Source organism: Podarcis tiliguerta (genome assembly GCF_965153285.1).
Source record: "Podarcis tiliguerta genome assembly, chromosome: 3".
Classification (NCBI taxonomy): domain Eukaryota; kingdom Metazoa; phylum Chordata; class Lepidosauria; order Squamata; family Lacertidae; genus Podarcis; species Podarcis tiliguerta.
In genome coordinates, this window is record NC_139536.1 from 39,480,901 (window position 1) to 39,500,982 (window position 20,082).

The window sequence follows — 20,082 nt, forward strand, 5'->3', positions numbered from 1 at the left end:
CCATCCTCAGACACAGAGACTTTGTTTACATTTAGCTCTTCCCATTTTCCCCTCTACCTGATCCTGCTTAACAATACTGAGACTTAGCTTCTGTTGTAGGTTTCCTTTCCCCCCTCCAGAGTGGATTAACTGCTCTGCAAGGGGCTCAGTGTTGCCAGCATCCTTGTCACGCACTTTAGAAGGTACTGCTTGGCATCAACATGCAGGATGTTAGTAGGATACACAAGAGAGACAGAGAATGCATTTAAAACAGAAACAGCTTCAGGGAGGGAAGCTACTTCCCTTTTGTTCTTGCATCACTTGCACCGTTTACCCCACAAGGCACATTGTTCTGGACTGTAGATACAGGTCTGCCTTCTCACCTCTGCCAGAAGACAAGAGGCCAATGCAGTTGTATCTCGCAGCAAGCTGCAACATGAGCCAGGGCTTCAGACTGAAGCTGTTCAACTGAACTGAACCTCAGCAACAGGAAGGAAGCACCGTCTCGCTAGACGCAGAGAAATCCCCCAAACAAAGCTTCTTTTCCAGTCCAGAGGGTTTCTAGGAAAAGATTTTAATCTTCAGATCTATTGTTTTGCTTGATCAATCATCTCCAGAGACATTCAATCCAAAATCCACAACTGCGGGGAAAACCTGTATTAAAAATTAAAGCTGTGTTTATACAAACCCAGAGGCAAGAAACCATGCAAGTTTGATTTTATTTTATTTTAAACGGATACTTGCAGGATGCAGGCTCCATTTTGGCACCTGGCATCCTCAGGCAGCTGCCAGAGCTTCAGTGCCCCAGCAAAGCCCACTAGCATTGACTTCAGGACCTCCACTTCAGGAAGCAGAAGCCCTGGAGTGACACTATATTAGATGGCCCAGGGTATTTTGGGAAATTAAAATGGACGCTCCCAACAATCTTTTAAGCATCTTGAGGTTTCCACAACCCCATAGCTTGTAAAGTTACCAGCTTAGAACTAGCTTTTTAACAGCAGCTTGATCTGCAAATGGGTGTATGGAGCGTTAGGGGAGGGATAGTACCTCTGGTGGTGGTTGGGGAATGTTATGCTCCTTCAGGATAGTTTGTCCACATTCGGTCCTCACCCTGCACCCTGTGGCTCCTGGAAAATGTCAGCAGGTGGCAGGGGCCACACCCAGGCTTCAACTGGCTGGCTAGGTGAGGGTAGCCGATGGGTCTCAAACCCTGCTAGGGACTTCCCTGCATGCGAAAACAGGCTCTGGTGGATTGAGGGTACAAGACCAATAGTGGGTTCAACAGTCAAGAAGACAGTTTCTGCACATACTGTAGTGGGATGTGAGGGGCTGATGGGGCTCGTGAACCTGGGAAGGAGAAGGAAAACTCTGATCCTATATTTCCACTGCCTTGTGGGACATCTTCTGGAGAAGAAAATGTTAAGGGACAAACCCTACACAAATCTGGAGTGAAGTAGGTAAATGGTGTGAAGACTCAAGTGGGGTACAGAAGACAAGCTTAGTTTTCTATCCTTGGAAGCTAAATTATCAGTATAGGAAATCTCATAAAATAGAGATAGCCAAAGGGGCTATTTCCAGGATGTTTGGACTACAAGTCCCATTAGCCTCAGTCAGCATGACCAATCATAATAGAAGATGGGAACTGTAGTCCACAACACATTGGCTACCCATCCTAAATCCTGAGCCAACATAGCAAGCAAAATACCAAACCCATGTAAGGAAGTAAACCTCTGCAAGTACAAAGTAGCTGCAGTATATAACTGGGTGTTTTGTCTTTACCATGTTTATAAGAGCTTTCTACTTCTCCGTTGAGGACAATGTTGGGATTAATACGTTCCTGTGAGGGGGTGGCAAACTGTCCCTATTGAAATAACAAGAGGGGTGCAACAAGAGGATGTCATCTTATCTTCTCATAGTTTAAATTGCATGTTATAGCAACAGTGAGAAGGAGTTTGCTCTGAAGTGATGGTGTGATAGAATTTGGCACTGGGCAAGCTTATGCAGCAGTGTAGGCTTGCCAGGGGAGAAATAAAGGAAGACATGTTTAAGGAAAATTAAATGCCTTTTCTTTCCCTTTCATCAATTTGAATACTTAAGACCCTCCCCTCTTACAGTGATCTCTTTAGAGAGACTCTTTTGTTTAAGCCTGGATTCACGTATCCTAAGAAAGAAATTGCAACTAGACTTTCATATAGTACACCAGAAATTGATTAGCAGTATGTGACACTAGTTGTTTTATTTTAATTTATTTGATTGGTTGTGTGTGGTTGTGTGAAAAGAAAGTTTTCTTTACTCTTTCATTAAAATTACTATAGATTACTATCCTAAAACAACAAGAACAACCCAGGTCTGAGACTTGCTGTCAAACAAACTGAATGTAAAAATACAGTCAATCTGGTAAACCGAGATTTAAAAATCATTACGTAATCAAAATGTAATTACTACCAGCCTGATATATTTTAAAGCTTTTATGAAAAATAAAATAAAATACAAAATTACAATCAGCATGTATTAAAATAAACTCAGTGATTCTTGAGTTATTGGGAACTATTATGTTAGGAGCATTTACACTGCCTATAATATACAGATGAATCATATTTACAGACATAGCATTGGAGGGAAATAGTACTATCCTAAATGACAGATCTAATGTAGACCTGAGCATGAAAATGTTTCATGTAGTACAGAGCTTTTCACAGATGCAGGCTAAGTTCTGCAATACCAAATTTTATTTTTATAATCTACAAAGTATCTAAGCATACTACCCTTCTATCGATCTTAACTCTGTTTTTAAATTTCTGCTTTATGTTCTCTAAAATGGTGACGAGATGGAAGAGCACTAGATAATGCACGTTTATTGCTATCTTGTAGACAGATCTCGTTGAGTTTAATGACAATATATTGGTAAGCACTATTGTATCATTCGGCTACAGACTTCAGTACTACAGACTTGAGAATCAAGTAAAACACATTTTCACTTGCAAATCTATTGCTTCAGAGGTAATGCCACCTTTAGAAGGTCAATGTTTCAGCAGGGCTTGGGTCAGAAGTTTCGGAAGCACTGCCAGAAAAGCAACTCAACTACAGACAGATTTTCCTTCTGCTTTCAGATTAAAGCCACCCATTTAGTCCTAGGTCTAGCTCCTGACAGCTGGATGGTGAGACACCCAAGTACCATATTTTTTGCTCCATAAGACTCACTTTTTCCCTTCTAAAAAGTAAGGGGAAATGTGTGTGCGTCTTATGGAGCGAATGCAGGCTGTGCAGCTAGAGGGATTGCTGCTTTCACTGCGCAGCAATCCCTCTTGCTGTTCTGGCTTCTGAGATTCAGAATTTTTCCTTGTTTTCCTCCTCCAAAAACTAGGTGCGTCTTGTGGTCTGGTGCGTCTTATAGAGCGAAAAATACGGTAATTAACATGATTGACATAAGCTTACAGGACCTTAGCTATGGAGGGAAAAACATAATATTATTTCATGAGCCACCACATCCCTATGCAGATATGGTTTTAATAGTGGCTGATCAGGATCATGATGACCCACACCCTCATTTGAATGTCATCGGTACGCTGAGCATCACATTTCAAAAAGGAGCCTACACAAATTGAGACCAGTGCACTCGGGTCTGGTTTGCAAACACCTTAAACTCCCAATTTTGAAGGGTAATGACCAAACAAGTTTTCCTATTCAAAGCAATTCAAGTTCAGAGCCTAAGTGGGGATAAAAGAGGTGGGGGGGGGGCAAATTGCCAGAACCCTAGATTAGGAATTAACTCTATGGGGCTATTATTTATATTGAAGGCAACTGCAATTCTATTTATTTTAAATGGAAGATGGATGAGGTCCTCAGTCCTTTTGTCACTCATCGGTGCAGAGCTTGGGTGGGGAACCTGTGGTCTCCCAGATGTTTGGGACTCCCCATCAGACCCAGCCCATCATGGATGGTGGAAGTTGGGAACCCAACAGCAACTGGGGGACCTCATGTCCCCCAACCCCTCATAGCAAAGCTTCATTCAATTAGAGAGAGAAGCCCAGAACTGATTTAACAAGAGTCCAATCCTGGAAGGAAACACACTAATTAAGAAGCCTTTTGGCTTCAACAGCACTCAATGAGTGCTTCCAGTTTTTTATTCAAATTGTTTTAAAATGCAGAACCAACCTTAATTAGCACTTTCCATATTATTTATATATATGCATTTATCCAAATTAATAACATCCCTATTTATGAATGTATATCAATGAGTGACACTAACAGAGCACTCAACCAATAAAGCCTAGGTTGTCAAATGCAATTATTTTCCAAATATTACTTTAAAACATTGCCTTACATCCCTATGTGTGATAGTCTGAGGTAAGCGGACGATTTATTCAACATCTTTTAACATCACTGTCTCAATCCAGATTTGTTATAACAGATGCAATGCACAATGAGTGCCTGCTTACTTTAGTAAATGTCAATTATATTTGAGAATAAAATTGTGCTTATATTTAAAATCTCTTCAGACAAAAACATCTGGAATGTCAATGGAGAGATATTTTATAACCAAGGCATTGAAATACAATTGTCATTCACAGCTACAATCCCAACTTGTACCTTTGGCAGCATAGGGAGTAGCTGTATCAGATGGTAAAGCACCATTTTTTATATTTTTTATTTAAAAAAGGATAAAAAAAATTGTTGCCCAGATAGCTGGGGATAGAAAGGGACCTCACCCCATCATATTTTAAATTTTAGCATTATAGTGCTTGCACACTTTCACTTAAGTGGTATTTCACCAATGTAATAAAAACAATAACAATAGACATAAACCCTTGTAAAGCATTTAAAATGTGCTAATTAAAAAGACTGTGTAACCGGGATGATAAAATGGTGCCTGCAACCGTAGAGAATTGTGCTGTGTTGATTCAACTGCATCATCCATCAAACTGGTTGTGTCAAAATCCTGCCCTTTCTAAAGTGACAGAAGAGCAGCACAATCTCCACTGGTACAGAGGTCGTCTTCTGCAAAGTCAGACTTCCTGCAGTCTGAGAAAAGACTGAATAACTGCAGGAAAATATAGGATAGGATGACAATGATTGGATGCTTGATGAGTAAACGTAGCAAGGCAATCCCAAACTAAACACTAATGTGGAGGGAACTTCAGATTCTTAAAACAACTTTGGAGAATGCCCTTTTTGCTTCTGCCTGGCAAGAAATGCAGAGGTAATGAAATACCAATGGTTAAAACCAAACCCATATTTGAAAAATAATGCATTGTTTTACTTCATTTTCATGCTACTACCTCTCCAGAATACATTATATTTCAATGTGTTTCATTTAAATAGAAAAAGGCAAATGATCCTTATAAGAGGACTACAAACAGTGTTCAAACTTCAACGTTTACATATCTGGGAGGCCATTTTCAGAATCCTTTTCTGCCTGAAGTCTCTGTACGGTGCTATCCAGCAAATCCATGTTATCTCGAAGTGTGACGTTGAGCTCAAACGGCTTGGGTTTAATAGTCAAGCCATAGGTGAAATCCATTTTCGTGTCTTCCTTTGGATTAGCACTGAAATTGCACTGGTGTACGAATATGGCAATAAAGAGGAAGAGCTGCACTTTAGATAACTCTTCCCCAATGCACCGACGTTTGCCCAGCGAAAAAATCATCACGCTGCTGGTGAGATCTTTGTTAAGGAATCCATTCTCATCCAGGAATCTCAATGGGTTAAACTCCTCTGGCGAAGGCCATTTCACCGGGTCGTGATTTACTGACCACTGGTTGACAAAGACCACGGTGTCTTTGGGGATGCGGTAGCCCATTAAGGTGGTGTCAGCCACGGTGGAGTGGGGAATGGTAACTGGCACAAAGCTGCTGAAACGCATGGATTCGTAAAGGAAGGCCATGACGTAAGGCAAGTGGGGCTGGTCCTCAGCAGAAGGCAAGCGGTCCCTTCCGACAACTTTATCGATCTCTTCTTGCAGCTTAGCCTGTACCTCTGGGTACCTGGTTTAAAAAAACAACAACACATTTGGGAAATTTTCTCTCAACTCTTCTGAAAGAAAATGTTACCTGGGCAAATGTAGGTCCCAAACCAATGTATGTCCACTGGTAAAATGTGGGGAGGATGAATTGGCAGGTGGGATGGAAGTGTGGCCACCTCTTGTGCCTCCAGGTCCCCCCCTGCAATGTACCCTCAGCAGCCTCTCATGCCCTCAGTCTGCTCCAGTGGGTCCCCAACCTCCCAAGCAGTTTTCAGGTCAAGGTGAGGAAGGGAAGTTCCATTAACACAAGCAGGACGGGCAACTGGATAGCACCCATATCGGCTCTATGAATGTGAAGAGACTAATTTCTTCCCCTTACAAATTCCTGTTTGGTCTGTTTTTATATAACTTCTCACAACAGTACAAAAGCCTGTCTGCCAAAACTGAAGTAAAAATCTATGTTGTTTCTTTACTTGCTCTTAATAGAACAATCTTTGCCTCGTTCCAGGCTGGGGAAGGGATTGTGTCAGTGTTAATTACTGAACTGGTTTTTGTGTTACTATGCTTGCAAACTGTTTGCAAAATTTCGCTGTTAACCCACTAGAGCCTTGAGATGTTTAATCTCATATTTGAGCTTTTACTTCTTGGATTGTTAAACAATGAATACAAAAATAATATATATATTCCGAAACTTTGAGGACTTGCATTTTATCTAAAAACGTTCAACTATCATTCTCCCAATGAATTTACTAGTGTCCAGAAGAGATAATACAGTAATTGACTCAATACAGTTTTAATGGCTTCATATCAATAGCTAATACCCAATACTGGGCTAATTTGTAAATGGAAATCTATTTAGTGCACTACACATTTTGGCCTCAGGGTAGGATCCAAATTGGTTTGGTTTTGTTATCCTGCAGACACACAAATTGTTTTGGGCAGCTAGGTTAAACCAGGAGCCCTTGACAACAGCATTGGGTTGAAGAGAGCTGAGCAATGGTTTGGAAAAGGGACTGATGAACCACTATTTTTTGCCATATGACCTGTTCTTGTATGTCACATTATGAAAGGAAACATCCAGTTAAAGGGGGGAGAGATATTTTGCAACAACTTTCAGTTTACTGAAATTCTATACAGCAAGGTGGTGCTTCATCATTCTAAAAGAGCACAATTGCATCTTAATGGAGGATACCAAACTCAAATTCAAGCACAACCCTGGAAAATAAGAGTTCTGTACCATATTCTGTTAAGCTAATGTGACTCCTAACAGGATCTGGTGGCCATTCATTTTTTCAGGATAGAATGGGGGAACCAAAAGACCCAGGTAATCACATAAGGCCAAACTCAATGAGAACTTGGATTTCTCAAAGAATGGGCAAAGTCGGTGGCATGTGCACCTCAGCTATCACCTTCATCTTTATGGGAGGATACATTCAGCTTTCTCTACATGGTTGGAGAACCTCAGCTCAAGAGGCAAATATAGACCTCCAGGCTTCTTTGTCTTTCAGCTTTGCACTCTCCTTGAGAGTTAGTGCGTGCTTGGAATGGGTTCTGGCACTCCAATCCATAAAGCCTTTTGCTCACCTGGATGGGTGTGTGTGTGTAAGTGTATGTAGAAACTGGCCTAACAATGTAGGAAGTTAGAATTCCCATTCCTTGCTCTGCTCCCATTTTAGCCTCATCCCTCCCTACCCGCTCATGCGGCCCTCGGAAGATTGCCCAGTGGGGAATGTGGCCCTCGGGTTGAAAACAATGCTTTCTCACCGCCTCTCGGCGGAGATCCGCTCCTCTTCGGGTCCGGACCTTCCCCCGTTCCGCTACCTGAGCTTCTCCGAGGGTCAAGTGGCGCTTTTGCCTCGGACTCCACCCCGCGGCCCAGCAGCTCACCTGATGAGGAAGATCAAGAGCCACTGCAGGGCGGTGGAGAGCGTGTCCTGGCTGGCGCCGAAGATGTCGGTGACGGTGGCGGGCACGTGCTCCAGGGGCAGCGCGGGCTGCGCCTGCTGGAGGCGGAGGAAGGCGTCCATGAGGTCGCGGAGGGCTGCGCCCGGGCGGAGGCTGCTCTGGTGCTGCACGAACTTTTGGCGCACGAAGCTGTAGAACTCGTGGTTGAGGGAGCGGAAGGCGCGGAAGGCGGAGCGCACCGGGTTGGGGAAGCGCTGCAGCCAGGGCAGCACGTCCACCAAGCTGCCGGCGCCCACCGTGCGCCCGAACTGCTCGTTGCGGCCCACCAGGCGCCGGAACTCGGCGTCGGCGTGGCTGTAGCGGCGCCCGAAGCACAGCGCGCTCATGACGTTGGCCACGGCCACCACCAGGCTCCTCGACGGGTCGACGAAGGCGCCGCCGGCACACGCGCGCACCAGCAGCCGCACCACGGCGCGCGCCTCGGCCACCAGGGGACGCTCCAGCAGGCGGCGCGCCGAGAAAGCGCGCACCGTCGAGTGCGCCAGGCGCCGCTGCAGCTTCCACAGCTCCGAGTAGCCGCCGAAGGCCAAGCTGCGCCCGCCCGACACCAGCTGGAAGGAGGGGAAAGGCGGGCGGCCCGCGAAGGCGGCCCCCTGGCGGATGAGCGCCTCGCGGATGGCGCGCTCGCCGCTCAGCACCACCACGGGCCAGCCGCCCAGGCGCAGCTGGAAGACGTGGCCGTAGGTGGCCGCCAGGCGCCCGAAGGCCAGGTGAGGGGCGCTGCCCAGCTGAGCCGCGTTGCCCAGCAGCGGCCACGGGAAGGGGCCCGGCGGCTCCAGCCTCCGCCGCCGCCGCCGCTCTTGCAGCAGGAGCCTGGCCGCGTGGAAGGCGGCCAGCAGCGAGAGCAGCAGCAGCAGCAAGCCCTGCACCGGGGGCACGCCGGCCGGGAGCACGTCTTCCAAGGCGCGGGGGCGCACGCTGCGGAGAAAAGGGCGGAGGGTTACAAGCAGAGACAGGCGGCACAGCCTGCGGCGGGGAAGTGCCCCCGCCATCCGCGCGTCAGGCCGCAGGTGCATTTTTAAATGCGGCGCCATTGAAAAAGAGGGAAAAACTCTTATGTACCAAAACTTCCTGCACGTGCGGTTTCCTTTGTGTGGAAAGGGATCCCCACCCACCAAATTGAGGGCCCTCAAACTTGCAAGCCTGCCATAGACACTCGGCATCTAGCATTCGCAGCCTGCCCTACATACTCGGTAATAATACTTGGAGCCCGGGTAGGTTAATTTTAGCCAGCATGTGCGTGTGTGTGTGAAGGGTAAATACACTGACTTAAACCATCTCTCTCTTTTCTTAACGGAAGTGTATGTTAATTGGCTGCTGTAAGAAGTCTATTGGTTTGTAACTCATAAAGCCTTTTTGCTATCAAGGATCTTAACTCTAATGTTGATCGTGCCCTTAAACGCACTTGCTAAGAAGTAAACCCCAGTAAACAAGGAGATTTAAGTCCAAATAAACAGGTACAGGGTTGCACTGTGAACCAAATATTGAAAACTAGGGCTACACTCCAGTATAGAGTGTGTACACTTTTCTAAGTGTATATAGCAAAAATGCTATTTTTGGAGTGAATTTTGAGTAAGCTTTAGCTGTAAGCATCTAGTACTTTACAAAAGCAAGTGTGGTAATTTCTGGGGGAACTTGTTTTTGCATCAGTTGGGAAGTTTATTGCAGAATCAGAAACATTCATAATCAAGTATAATAACACATTCATGATCTCCATGGTTTTTTCCTCCATGTTGGAAAAGCAGGCTTTAATCCAGTGTATGTGAGGGGATCATTGAATGTATGCTTGCATTAAGTATCGGCTTTAGTTTAAACCAAGTTGTGTTTTTTAAAAAACCATTATGATCTGTAATATAGCTAAAGAGTAAACAAATAAAAGACTCAGTTTCCTTAAAATTACAAATTTTAAAAACATTTTTTTAAAATAAAGACCATCAATTTCCATCCACCCTGCTCTAAACTTCATCTTTGGTTTGTGCTTTTGGAAAGCTTCCCAGAGTCCTGCCAGAAAAAAGGCATGAACAGTCCATGAAAATTTGCACTTTGAAATGTTATGTGGGAATTCATCATATTTGTGCAAATCTATGCAATGTTTCAGGCAGGAACCTAGCAGTGAAGTAAGAAAACTTGCAGTATTTAAACAGCATGTAAGCATCCATCACATCACTTCAAAAGTAAGGTGTTCTACATAATAAGTTACATTGAATTTGAGCAGAGCCATGAATTGCTTTCATACTGGTACATTAAAACAACCCTCTTCTCCTGACCATTAATTGCTTGCCCAAATAAAAAAGGGATTGCAGCTTTTCAAAGTGATACTTAGCTTTTGGTCTCACTAGTTTCAGTAGGATGTACTATACTCCCAAGTAAGTGCAGAGCATCACATCCTTACTTGAAACAAAGTCCATTGATTTCACTGGAACTTGTCTGGAAACTAAGATTACAAGCTAACCTTCAGGTTGCAGTTGTATATCCTGATGCTAAACACATAGCAGTTACCCAGTTCAGTGTTTGTTTTGTTGTAAGTGGTAAAGGGACCCATGACCATTAGGTCCAGTTGTGCCGACTCTGGGGTTGCGGCGCTCATCTTGCTTTATTGGCCGAGGGAGCCGGTGTACAGCTTCTGGGTCATGTGGCCAGCATGACTAAGCCGCTTCTGGCGAAGCAGAGCAGCACACGGAAACGCCGTTTACCTTCCCGCCGGAGCGGTCCCTATTTATCTACTTGCACTTTGACGTGCTTTCAAACTGCTAGGTTGGCAGGAGCAGGGACTGAGCAATGGGAGCTCACCCCGTCGCGGGGATTCGAACCACCGACCTTCTGATTGGCAAGTCCTAGGCTCTGTGGTTTAACCCACAGCGCCACCCTTGTCCCTTTCAGTAAGGTTTACTTACAGGTAAATGTGTATAGGTTTCAGCCTCAAGACCCACCAAAGGCAATGGGACAAGTGATTTATGATTGATTGTTTGTAGGATTGGGACCAATATGCAGAAATCAAGTCAATGCAATTTGCCATTGATAGGACTGGGGTAGACAAATAGTTTGGGGGTAGCCCCAGAATGACTGAGTTCAATGAGACTATCAAGAATGGGAAGTGGAGGTGTGGGATCTTAAGGCGATACCCAATGTTCTTCATACTCTGAATCAGTAGAGCCATTGATTTCAGTGGATCTACTCCTGAGTGTGACTTAGTTGGCTGTCACCCTTACGCTGTAGATTGGCCACATTCAAACCAGTAGCCTTAGAAAGCCACTTTTAGAAACTTTCAGAATCTTGGGTTCTGGACTTGTATCCACTGCCATGGTTTTTTAAACCACTCTTTTACCCACACAAATCTGTACTCTAGAATTGTGGGCAGGGGAGTGTCCTTCCCATTCCTCACACTCATCATGTATGCAAAAGGTGGGTTGAAGATGGAAACAAGAAGATGGAAACAAGTCAGCATTCGCACTTACAAATGATGCTGCAAGATCCCTTATCCTACTGCAGGTGGAAGGGATATAACAGCAGGGGGCAAATGAGAGCCAAGGCCTCTTCTCCACCTATGCTTGCCAACTTAGGGCAACATCTGCATCTGTCCATGGAAGCTGATGCCATAATAGATGCATTCACTTGAATAAAATGTTGGGGAGGGGCTACGTAAGCCCATCACACATAATCACATGACGCATTGCATGCACACCATTTGAATGACAATGCCCATTAACTTGGGGGGCAGCCCCTCAAATATTTTATGGGGAGGGTCGAAGCCCCTGGCCCCTAGGAGGTGGCTGCTAGTGGTACCTCGGGTTAAGAACTTAATTCATTCTGGAGGTCCGTTCTTAACCTGAAACTGTTCTTAACCTGAAGCACCACTTTAGCTAATGGGGCCTCCCACTGCGTGATTTCTGTTCTCAACCTGAAGGAAAGTTCTTAACCCGAGGTACTATTTCTGGGTTAGCGGAGTCTGTAACCTGAAGCGTCTGTAACCTGAAGCATCTGCAACCCGAGGTTCCACTGTATTCGCCTGTGCCGCAGAAGTATTTGCAGTTTTTGCTGCCACAAGCTAAAGCACCCCAGGTTGTCACCCAAAGATTTGGGGACCTAAGCAAACCAACTTATTGGGGTGAGACTCAAAGCAGCTATTGGGTAAACGCCCTTAAGAAGGGAAGCATATCTTGGAGGGGCACCCCACCCCAGGAGGATCCATTGCCTCAAAAAGGCACGACTGGCCGTTTCCTTGCACAAGCCACCCCATATTAAAAAGGACGGGACGGGGGGGGAATTGCTTGTTCGCAGGATCGGGGACTCACCTGTTCACCAAAGCTTCTGCCACATCTCTCTGGCTCATCCTGCCTCCGGCCAAGACTCGAGCTCCGCACGCACACAGCAGCCCCTGCTTGAGGGAGGACGAGCGAGCGGTTTCGAAAAGATCCCGGTCGCTCCTCGGCTCTGGGCAGCAGGTCCTTCGCGCCGGCCAATCAGCGCCAGCCTCGGCCCCCGATCCCGGCCGCGCTGCGCTCGCCGCTGCCGCCCACCAGCTCCGCCTGGCGGGGTCTCCCTCGGGCTGCTTCGGGAGGAGCAGCGCCTTGCGACCAGGGGAAGCCCAGGCAACTGTCTCGCTTCCTCGACGAGAGACCTGGCGAGCCGTCTCCTCTTCTCTCTCGCTCGCTCCGGGCCCCGCGAGGAAAGTGGAGCTCCCAAGTGCCGTGCAAAAAAGCAGCCCCCAAAGCTTCTCTCGGAGCTGGAGGTAGGGGAAAGCCCTCCTCTGCCCCCGGAGGCTGGAGAAGTTTCCTACCCTCGGCGTGTGTCACCTCCCCGTTGCGTGCGGAGTCCGCCTGGCGTGATCTGCGGCTGATGGGAAGCCTCTGGCCATCTCCTCCCCTCCCCGGGCGCGCACGCGAGATCCGCAGGGAAACGGAGACGGAGGAGAGCGCCGGGCCAAAGGGCCCCCCGCGCTGCTTTCCCAGGACGGAGCTCAGCCCGGTACTTCCCTCGCTCCCTCCCTCGAGTTCTTAGAGAGGCTTCTGTTTCCCAGGCTGGCTTTGCAAGGTGTGTGAGGACTTGCCAGCTTCAGCCACCCCCACCCCCCGCCGGGGTATCAGAGGGTGAAATTAGAGGGTAGCGCGGAGGGCGTGCCAAATCTCTTTTTGGAGCTACACTCAGATCTTTGACCACTTGGGCATGGCATGGCCCAGAATGCTACCTCTGAAATGGTAGCTGAATCCTAGGAGCTGAGGTCCCTTCAGCCCACCCATCAATAAAATAGTTGAGGGGGTTAGCCCCCCCCAAAGTTGAGGGGAAATCCCATTCAAATCGTGCGTGTGTGCCATGTCATGTGATTGTGGAGCGGGGCTTACCTGCCCCCCCCCCCAATATTTTATTCAAGTTGGCACCCTTGCTTGCCACACGAGCCCACATGGTTTGTTGCCTCATGTGTCTCTCTATCTGGGGTCCATGAATCCCTTCACACGTTGATATTTATTTATTATTTGCTGCATTTATATCCCACCGTTTTTTCCAGGGAGCTCAAGGCAGCGTACATGGTTCTCTCCCTCTTCATTTTATCTGAAAAGATGAGACCTGAAAGACAAAGGGTTTTGAAGACCACACTGTGGGGGGATAAATGATGTGCTGGAGAGATTTAGAGCCTAAAAGATCAGTTGCTAGGTATTGTCGGCTACAGACTGCAGATTTTAAAACACAATGGAACACTGAAACATAGGAAGTTGGCTTATGCAGAGTCAGACCACTGGTGCCTCGAGGCCAGTGTTGTCTGTATTGACTGACAGCAGCTTTTAAAGATTTCAGGCAGGAGTCTCTCAGCCCTACCTGGAAATGCCCAGGATTGAACTTGGGACCTTCTGCTTGCATGGCAGATGCTCTGCCACGGAGCTATCGCCCTTTCCCACTTGATCCAGGCCACCATGTACAATTCTAGCAAGTGAAGTCCACATCAGCATGTCTGCAAACCACTTAAGCAAGTGAATTGGCCTATAGGAGAAGACAAAAACAGAATCTAAGGGTTCCATAATGAATCTCAACCGTGCAAAAAAATCATCCCCAGTCCTAAATATGATAAGTTATATACTGAATGGAGAATCATAGAATAGAATCATAGAGTTGGAATAGACCACAAGGGCTATTGAGTCCAACCCCCTGCCAAGCAGGAAACACCATCAGAGCACTCCTGACATATGGTTGTCAAGCCTCTGCTTAAAGACCTCCAAAGAAGGAGACTCCACCACACTCCTTGGCAGCAAATTCCACTGTCGAACAGCTCTTACTGTCAGGAAGTTCTTCCTAATGTTTAGGTGGAATCTTCTTTCTTGTAGTACTCCAGGTGAGGTCTGACCAGAGCAGAATACAGTGGCACTATTACTTCCCTTGATCTACTTTACATTTCTCCCTGTTAAAGTTCATCTTGTTTGTTTTGGCCCAGTTCTCTAATCAGTCAAGGTCGTTTTGAAGTGTGATCCTGTCCTCTGGGGTGTTAGCCACCCCTCCCAGTTTGGTGTCATCTGCAAATTTGATCAGGATGCCCTTGAGTCCATCATCCAAGTCGTTGATAAAGATGTTGAATAAGACCCGGGCCCAAGACAGAACCCTGTGGCACCCCACTAGTCACTCTTCTCCAGGATGAAGAGGAACCATTGAGTGACTGACCGAACCTATGGGTTCGGTCAGTCAGCCAGTTACAAATCCACTGAGTGGTAGCATAGTCAAGACCGCATTTTACCAGCTTCTTTACAAGAATATCATGGGGCACCTTGTCAAATGCCTTGCTGTAATCAAGGTAGGCTACATCCACTGCGTTCCCTTCATCTACCAGGCTTGTAATTCTGTCAAAAAACGAGATCAGGTTAGTCTGACATGACTTATTTTTCAGAAATCCATGCTGACTATTGGTGATCACAGCATTCCTTTCTAGGTGCTCACAGACTGTTTGCTTAATGATCTGCTCCAGAATCTTCCCTGGTATTGATGTCAGACTGACTGGGCAATAATTATTTGGGTCCTCTCTTTTCCCCTTTTTGAAAATAGGGACAACATTTGCCCTCCTCCAGTCTGCCGGGACTTCGCCTGTTCTCCAGGATCTTTTCATAGGTATACACATCCATGACATATAACGTCACTCCTCCTCCTTTCTTGTCTGGTCTGTTTTTCTGAAATAGATTGTATCCCTCCATTATTACATTCCAATCGTGGAAAACCAACAACATATTCAGCTTCTTGTTGTAGTCGTTTAGTCGTGTCCGACTCTTCGCAACCCCATGGACCCGAGCACGCCAGGCACTTCTGTCTTCCACTGCCTCCTGCAGTTTGGTCAAACTTATGCTGGTAGCTTCGAGAACACTATCCAACCATCTCATCCTCTGTCGTCCTCTTCTCCTTGTGCCCTCAATCTTTCCCAACATCAGGGTCTTTTCCAGGGAGTCTTCTCTTCTCATGAGGTGGCCAAAGTATTGGAGCCTCAGCTTCACGATCTGTCCTGAGCACTCAGGACTGATTTCCTTCAGAATGGATAGGTTTGATCTTCTTGCAGTCCATGGGACTCTCGAGTCTCCTCCAACACCATAATTCAAAAGCATCAATTCTTCGGTGATCAGCCTTCTTTATGGTCCAGCTCTCACTTCCATTCATCACTACTGGGAAAACCATAGCTTTAACTATATGGACCTTTGTTGGCAAGGTGATGTCTCTGCTTTTTAAGATGCAGAGACTAGCACATTCAACTAGTCACTCCAAAAAGGCATTCTGTTGGTTATAATTTTGTCATTTATTTGTTTTTCAGAAATGTATTACTCTCTAAAAGTGTGGTAGGAGAGCTGGGGGGGGGGGACCTTACATCTGGCAACCAAGGTCCCCTTGGGTTTCAGATACTACATGGGTAGACAAATCTAAAAAGCCTGGGACACAAATTTTCATGGCCCTCTAGTGGCTATAGTGGCTCATTTGCCATATGTAATGTATTTAGTGTTGTTTCAATAAGTGTACAGTATACTCAATTCTGACCAAACTAAGCTTCCTGATGAATATTGTGCTCTGGGGGACTTATTATTTCCTTGACTGTGCTTTAAAAATATTTGATTCTTTGAACACCGTGTGCTCCCAGTCCTCATTACTGAAACCCACATGCTTTGATTTATTTATTTTTAATGACAGCAAACAGTTGCTCCTCCTGCTATGACTCTTTTGTGTGTGTGGTGGCAGAGGTTATTGTATGGGGAAAGCCCTAAGGATGTGGATGGTCTGTTTTCAGTAGTGGCTGGTGCCTGTTGTGACTGGTAGGGAAGAAAGAAGAGAGGCCAACAGTACATAGAGGCAGAGCCAATGACAGACAGAGCCAACTCCCTCTAGTTCCGTCCCCATCCCCATCCTCCCTGCTGAGTTCTACAGGGGCAACACTGACCCTAAGGTGGAGAAAGCTGACAGTCAGGGCCATCCCCATAACTGGATGTAAGTAGGAAGAGAGGCCATTGGAGGCTGATTGAGGTTGGTGGGCCAGCCCTCCATTTGCCTAACAGACAGGCCTCCGCTGTACATTTCTGCTTGGAACTCTGCGGAAGAGACAGAACATAGCTGGTCGCTTTTCATAAAAATCGACCCCATACGACATTTCATTTGGTTTATGAAATGTTCATGAGATTTATGGGGTTTAGAAAGAGGAAGTGTATCCAACTCAAGTGTATCCAATTCACAAAGCTCTTTCAGTATGCATTTTGTTTTACAGTTCAGCTGTAAAATATACTTTGTGCCCATCCTTATTATATTTGGGCTTTTTTTTGTTACAAGCCCCATCTTCCCCCAGGGTACATTTTGACATTTCCCAAACTTCCTCACTTCTGCATTCAGTGCAGACTGAGGGGAAGGTGGCTTCTACAGGAGAGCTTATCTGCAGATTGTGTGCTTCTAGGGTCAGCCTAGAAGGTCAGTCAGAAGGGACGCGGGTGGCGCTGTGGGTTAAACCACCGAGCCTAGGGCTTGCTGATCAGAAGGTCGGCGGTTCGAATCCCCGCAATGGGGTGAGCTCCCATTGTTCAGTCCCTGCTCCTGCCAACCTAGCAGTTCAAAAGCACCTCAAAGTGCAAGTAGATAAATAGGTACCGCTCTGGCAGGAAGGTAAACGGCGTTTCCGTGCGCTGCTCTGGTTCACCAGAAGCGGCTTAGTCATGCTGGCCACATGACCCAGAAGCTGTACGCTGGCTCCCTTGGCCAATAAAGCGAGATGAGTGCCGCAACCCCTGAGTCGGCCACGACTGAACCTAATGTTCAAGGGTCCCTTTACCTTTACCTTAGGATCAGCAAGGTGAGGGACTGCCTCAGGCAACAGGGACAGCAGATCAGGCTTCCAAGGAATGCATTGCCCATGGCAATGTGCCATGCTTCTCTTGGTGAATAGTAGGTTCAGAGCAGGTGGTTGTGCTCACACAGTTCAAGTTCCACCTCCTTGATGACGATTACACCCCACCTCTCTAAATATGTGGACACAGGCATCCATGTTGAGACAATTCTCAACCATCTTAAGGCTAGCTGGTTTGCTTCATCTGCCTGCCTGAAATCGCACTGGGAAGCTCAGAAAGAATCACATTGCACATAGTTTGTGGTTCTAGAGAAAGTGCTACCATGGTTTCAGGAGTTTTCCAAGATATGCTAGACTCAGACCATATAAGAGTTGAAATGGGAATCACTGGCACCTTGAATTGTGCCAAGACTTGACAATGCAATCGATATAGTTGTAGAGTATGGTCACAGAGGCCCACACTCAACAGCTGATAGGCTGAGATACAACTTGCAAACAGGCATCAAGGTTAGTTCCATGTACAGTGCCAGACAATGGTAAGTCCAAACATCCATAATAATTCTAGTGATGATCCTGCTGTGGAAGTGCACTTACCACATTTTGAGCACATGTACCATCTTCTGGCCTGGATCAGACTTAGGTAGAACTATTTCTCCTTGTTTCCTGCTGAAGTATTATGCTCAGGGCTGATTGGCTGGTTCTTATGCCAGTCATAAAATTAAAAGGTGGAACCTTTTAGCTATAGATCGAGAGCATTTTCCTGTTGGTGAAGCTTTCTTTTGCCAGTCTTTCCTTTGGTCCGCCTTTGAGACTGACAATCAACAATGTCCACAAAGAAAAGATCTCGATGCTGTACTAACTTTGCTGTACCTCTCCTTCACTAATGAATTAACTTTGGTCGTGACTAACAGGGAAATTATTAGAACTAACTGCTACCCTTTATTATCCCTTCCTTATCCACTATCTATTTCTGACTGAGTCTCACAGAAGAACTAATGAATAAACCAGGGCTCAGCAAACCTTTTCAGCAGGGGGCTGATCCACTGTCCCTCAGACCTTGGGGGGGCGGGACTATATTTTTTTGGGGGGGGTGAATGAATTCCTATGCCCCACAAGTAACCCAGAGATGCATTTTACATAAAAGGACACATTCTACTCATGCAAAAACACGCTGATTCCTGGACCATCCGTGGACTGGATTTAGAAGGCGATTGGGACGGATCCGGCCCCCAGGCCTTAGTTTGCCTACTCATGGAATAAACTGTCCCACCCAAATTTTGTTACTGTCACAAATATTTGATATCATCAGAAACAGAATTTATATTTGAACATAATTTATCTCATGTTCTCTTTTTTTCAAAGTCATTCACAATTTGGTGTGCCAGAAGACAAGTGATATAAATAAAGTATATTTGAATCAACATGCACTGCGTGCATTTGAGTTACACATTTTTTTTTCATCCTTGAGCAGGATTTCCTGAAATTCATTGTAGAGGCTGCACACATCCAGTGTGAGAAGTAAAACTGACCTCTGTGAGATTTATTTCTGAGTAAAACACACAGAGAACTGGGCTTTAAGATTGTGTGCCTGACCAAATCACATGGAGAAAGCAACACATGATCCTGCATTAACAAAGCACAGCACGTTGCCATCCCATAGTCTCTGTGCTATTAGGAGCCTGGCTTTTATAACAGTCATTTTTTTAAAAAGAGAGAGAGAGAGAGAGAGAAGCACTCACAAGGTTAGCTGCTGCAGGGATTGTTAACAAATTGCAACAAATTCTTTCCTAACTTAATATGGTTTAAATTATACATATCTTTTCCTGAGCAGAATGTGTAACTTTGCCTGCGTGCGGAATAAAAGTAAGTTGGTTGCGTGCTTGAACAGACTAAAGGAGAATGAAATAAAGTTCTGTCACTTTAAAGCCTTCCTCCCCCTTCCAACACCACTATCCACTAATTGCCTGCAGCAAATCTATTGGGGAATTGCGTGCAAACTCTGACATAACCCCAGGCTTAACATAAACTAAACTCTCTCAGGTCATTGGCAAATAACAGGTATATCCGGTTATGCTTTTGTACCTGTCTGCACACAAATTAAAAGTGCATGTAAAGTTACCATAATGAAAGGCAGAAGGGAGGAGGGAGGGAGAGCTAATAACCAAGTGGCTCACGCTATTGTGTCCTAAAAGGCAGATGGAACAAAGCGACGCCTAAATCGCTGGGTGCAAAAAATTGCACCACAGGATTCTGTTGCACTGCAGTACTGTTGTATTGCAAATTACTTTGCTAGGATTTTTCACAGAGAAACAACAAAGGGATCCTGCCATGCACTGCCCAGAGTTGTTATATTAATATTATTTATTATTATTTATTACATTTCTATACTGCCCTTCATCCGACGATTGCAGGATGGTTTACAATTTAAAAGCACTAAAATGCATACCGTAATAACAAACAAAAACACACCCAGTTTGGAAAGCCATAGGCTTGGGGAAAAGAAATGTTTTTGCCTGGTGCCTAAAGATATGTAACAATAGGCTTGCCATATTCCTGATATGTCCTGGTGTTTGGGTGTAAAAATGACGAGGGCAAAAATGCCGAATCGGCAAAATGCCAGGGAAAAACTGGGTGTGTGGCTTAAAATCACCATATTGGGGGGAGGAATTTTACTTTTTGAAATTTGGCAACACTATTAACAAAGGCACCAGGCGAGCCATCTTGTCTTAATGTATTCGGGGGAAATGCATCCCCTTGTGGGAAGGAGCATATTGCCATTTCTTTTTCCATTTCAGCAGACATGGGAGACTGAATGATTTTATTCCTAGTTCCATCACGAATCTTCCGAGTGATGCTTGAGAATAACCAAGACTGAAGTCATGAAACCCAACAG

General features: G+C 45.8%; 1 protein-coding gene across 2 annotated transcripts; it reads right to left on the minus strand.

Moving 5' to 3' along the window:
• Window positions 1-4,634: 4,634 nt before the first annotated feature.
• Window positions 4,635-12,857, minus strand: CYP1B1 (cytochrome P450 family 1 subfamily B member 1). 2 transcript variants are annotated; one of them, XM_083432204.1, is made up of 3 exons: window positions 12,199-12,857; window positions 7,829-8,824; window positions 4,635-5,963 (listed from the first exon to the last, which is right to left on the minus strand). In XM_083432204.1, the coding sequence occupies exons 1-3, from the start codon at window positions 12,234-12,236 to the stop codon at window positions 5,357-5,359; spliced, it is 1,641 nt and encodes a 546-aa protein (XP_083288330.1). In that variant the 5' UTR covers window positions 12,237-12,857; the 3' UTR covers window positions 4,635-5,356. The 2 variants fall into 2 exon arrangements, with proteins under 2 accessions (XP_083288330.1, XP_083288329.1); XM_083432203.1 differs by lacking the exon at window positions 12,199-12,857 and having other exon boundaries at window positions 5,215-5,963; window positions 7,829-9,779.
• Window positions 12,858-20,082: the final 7,225 nt, after the last annotated feature.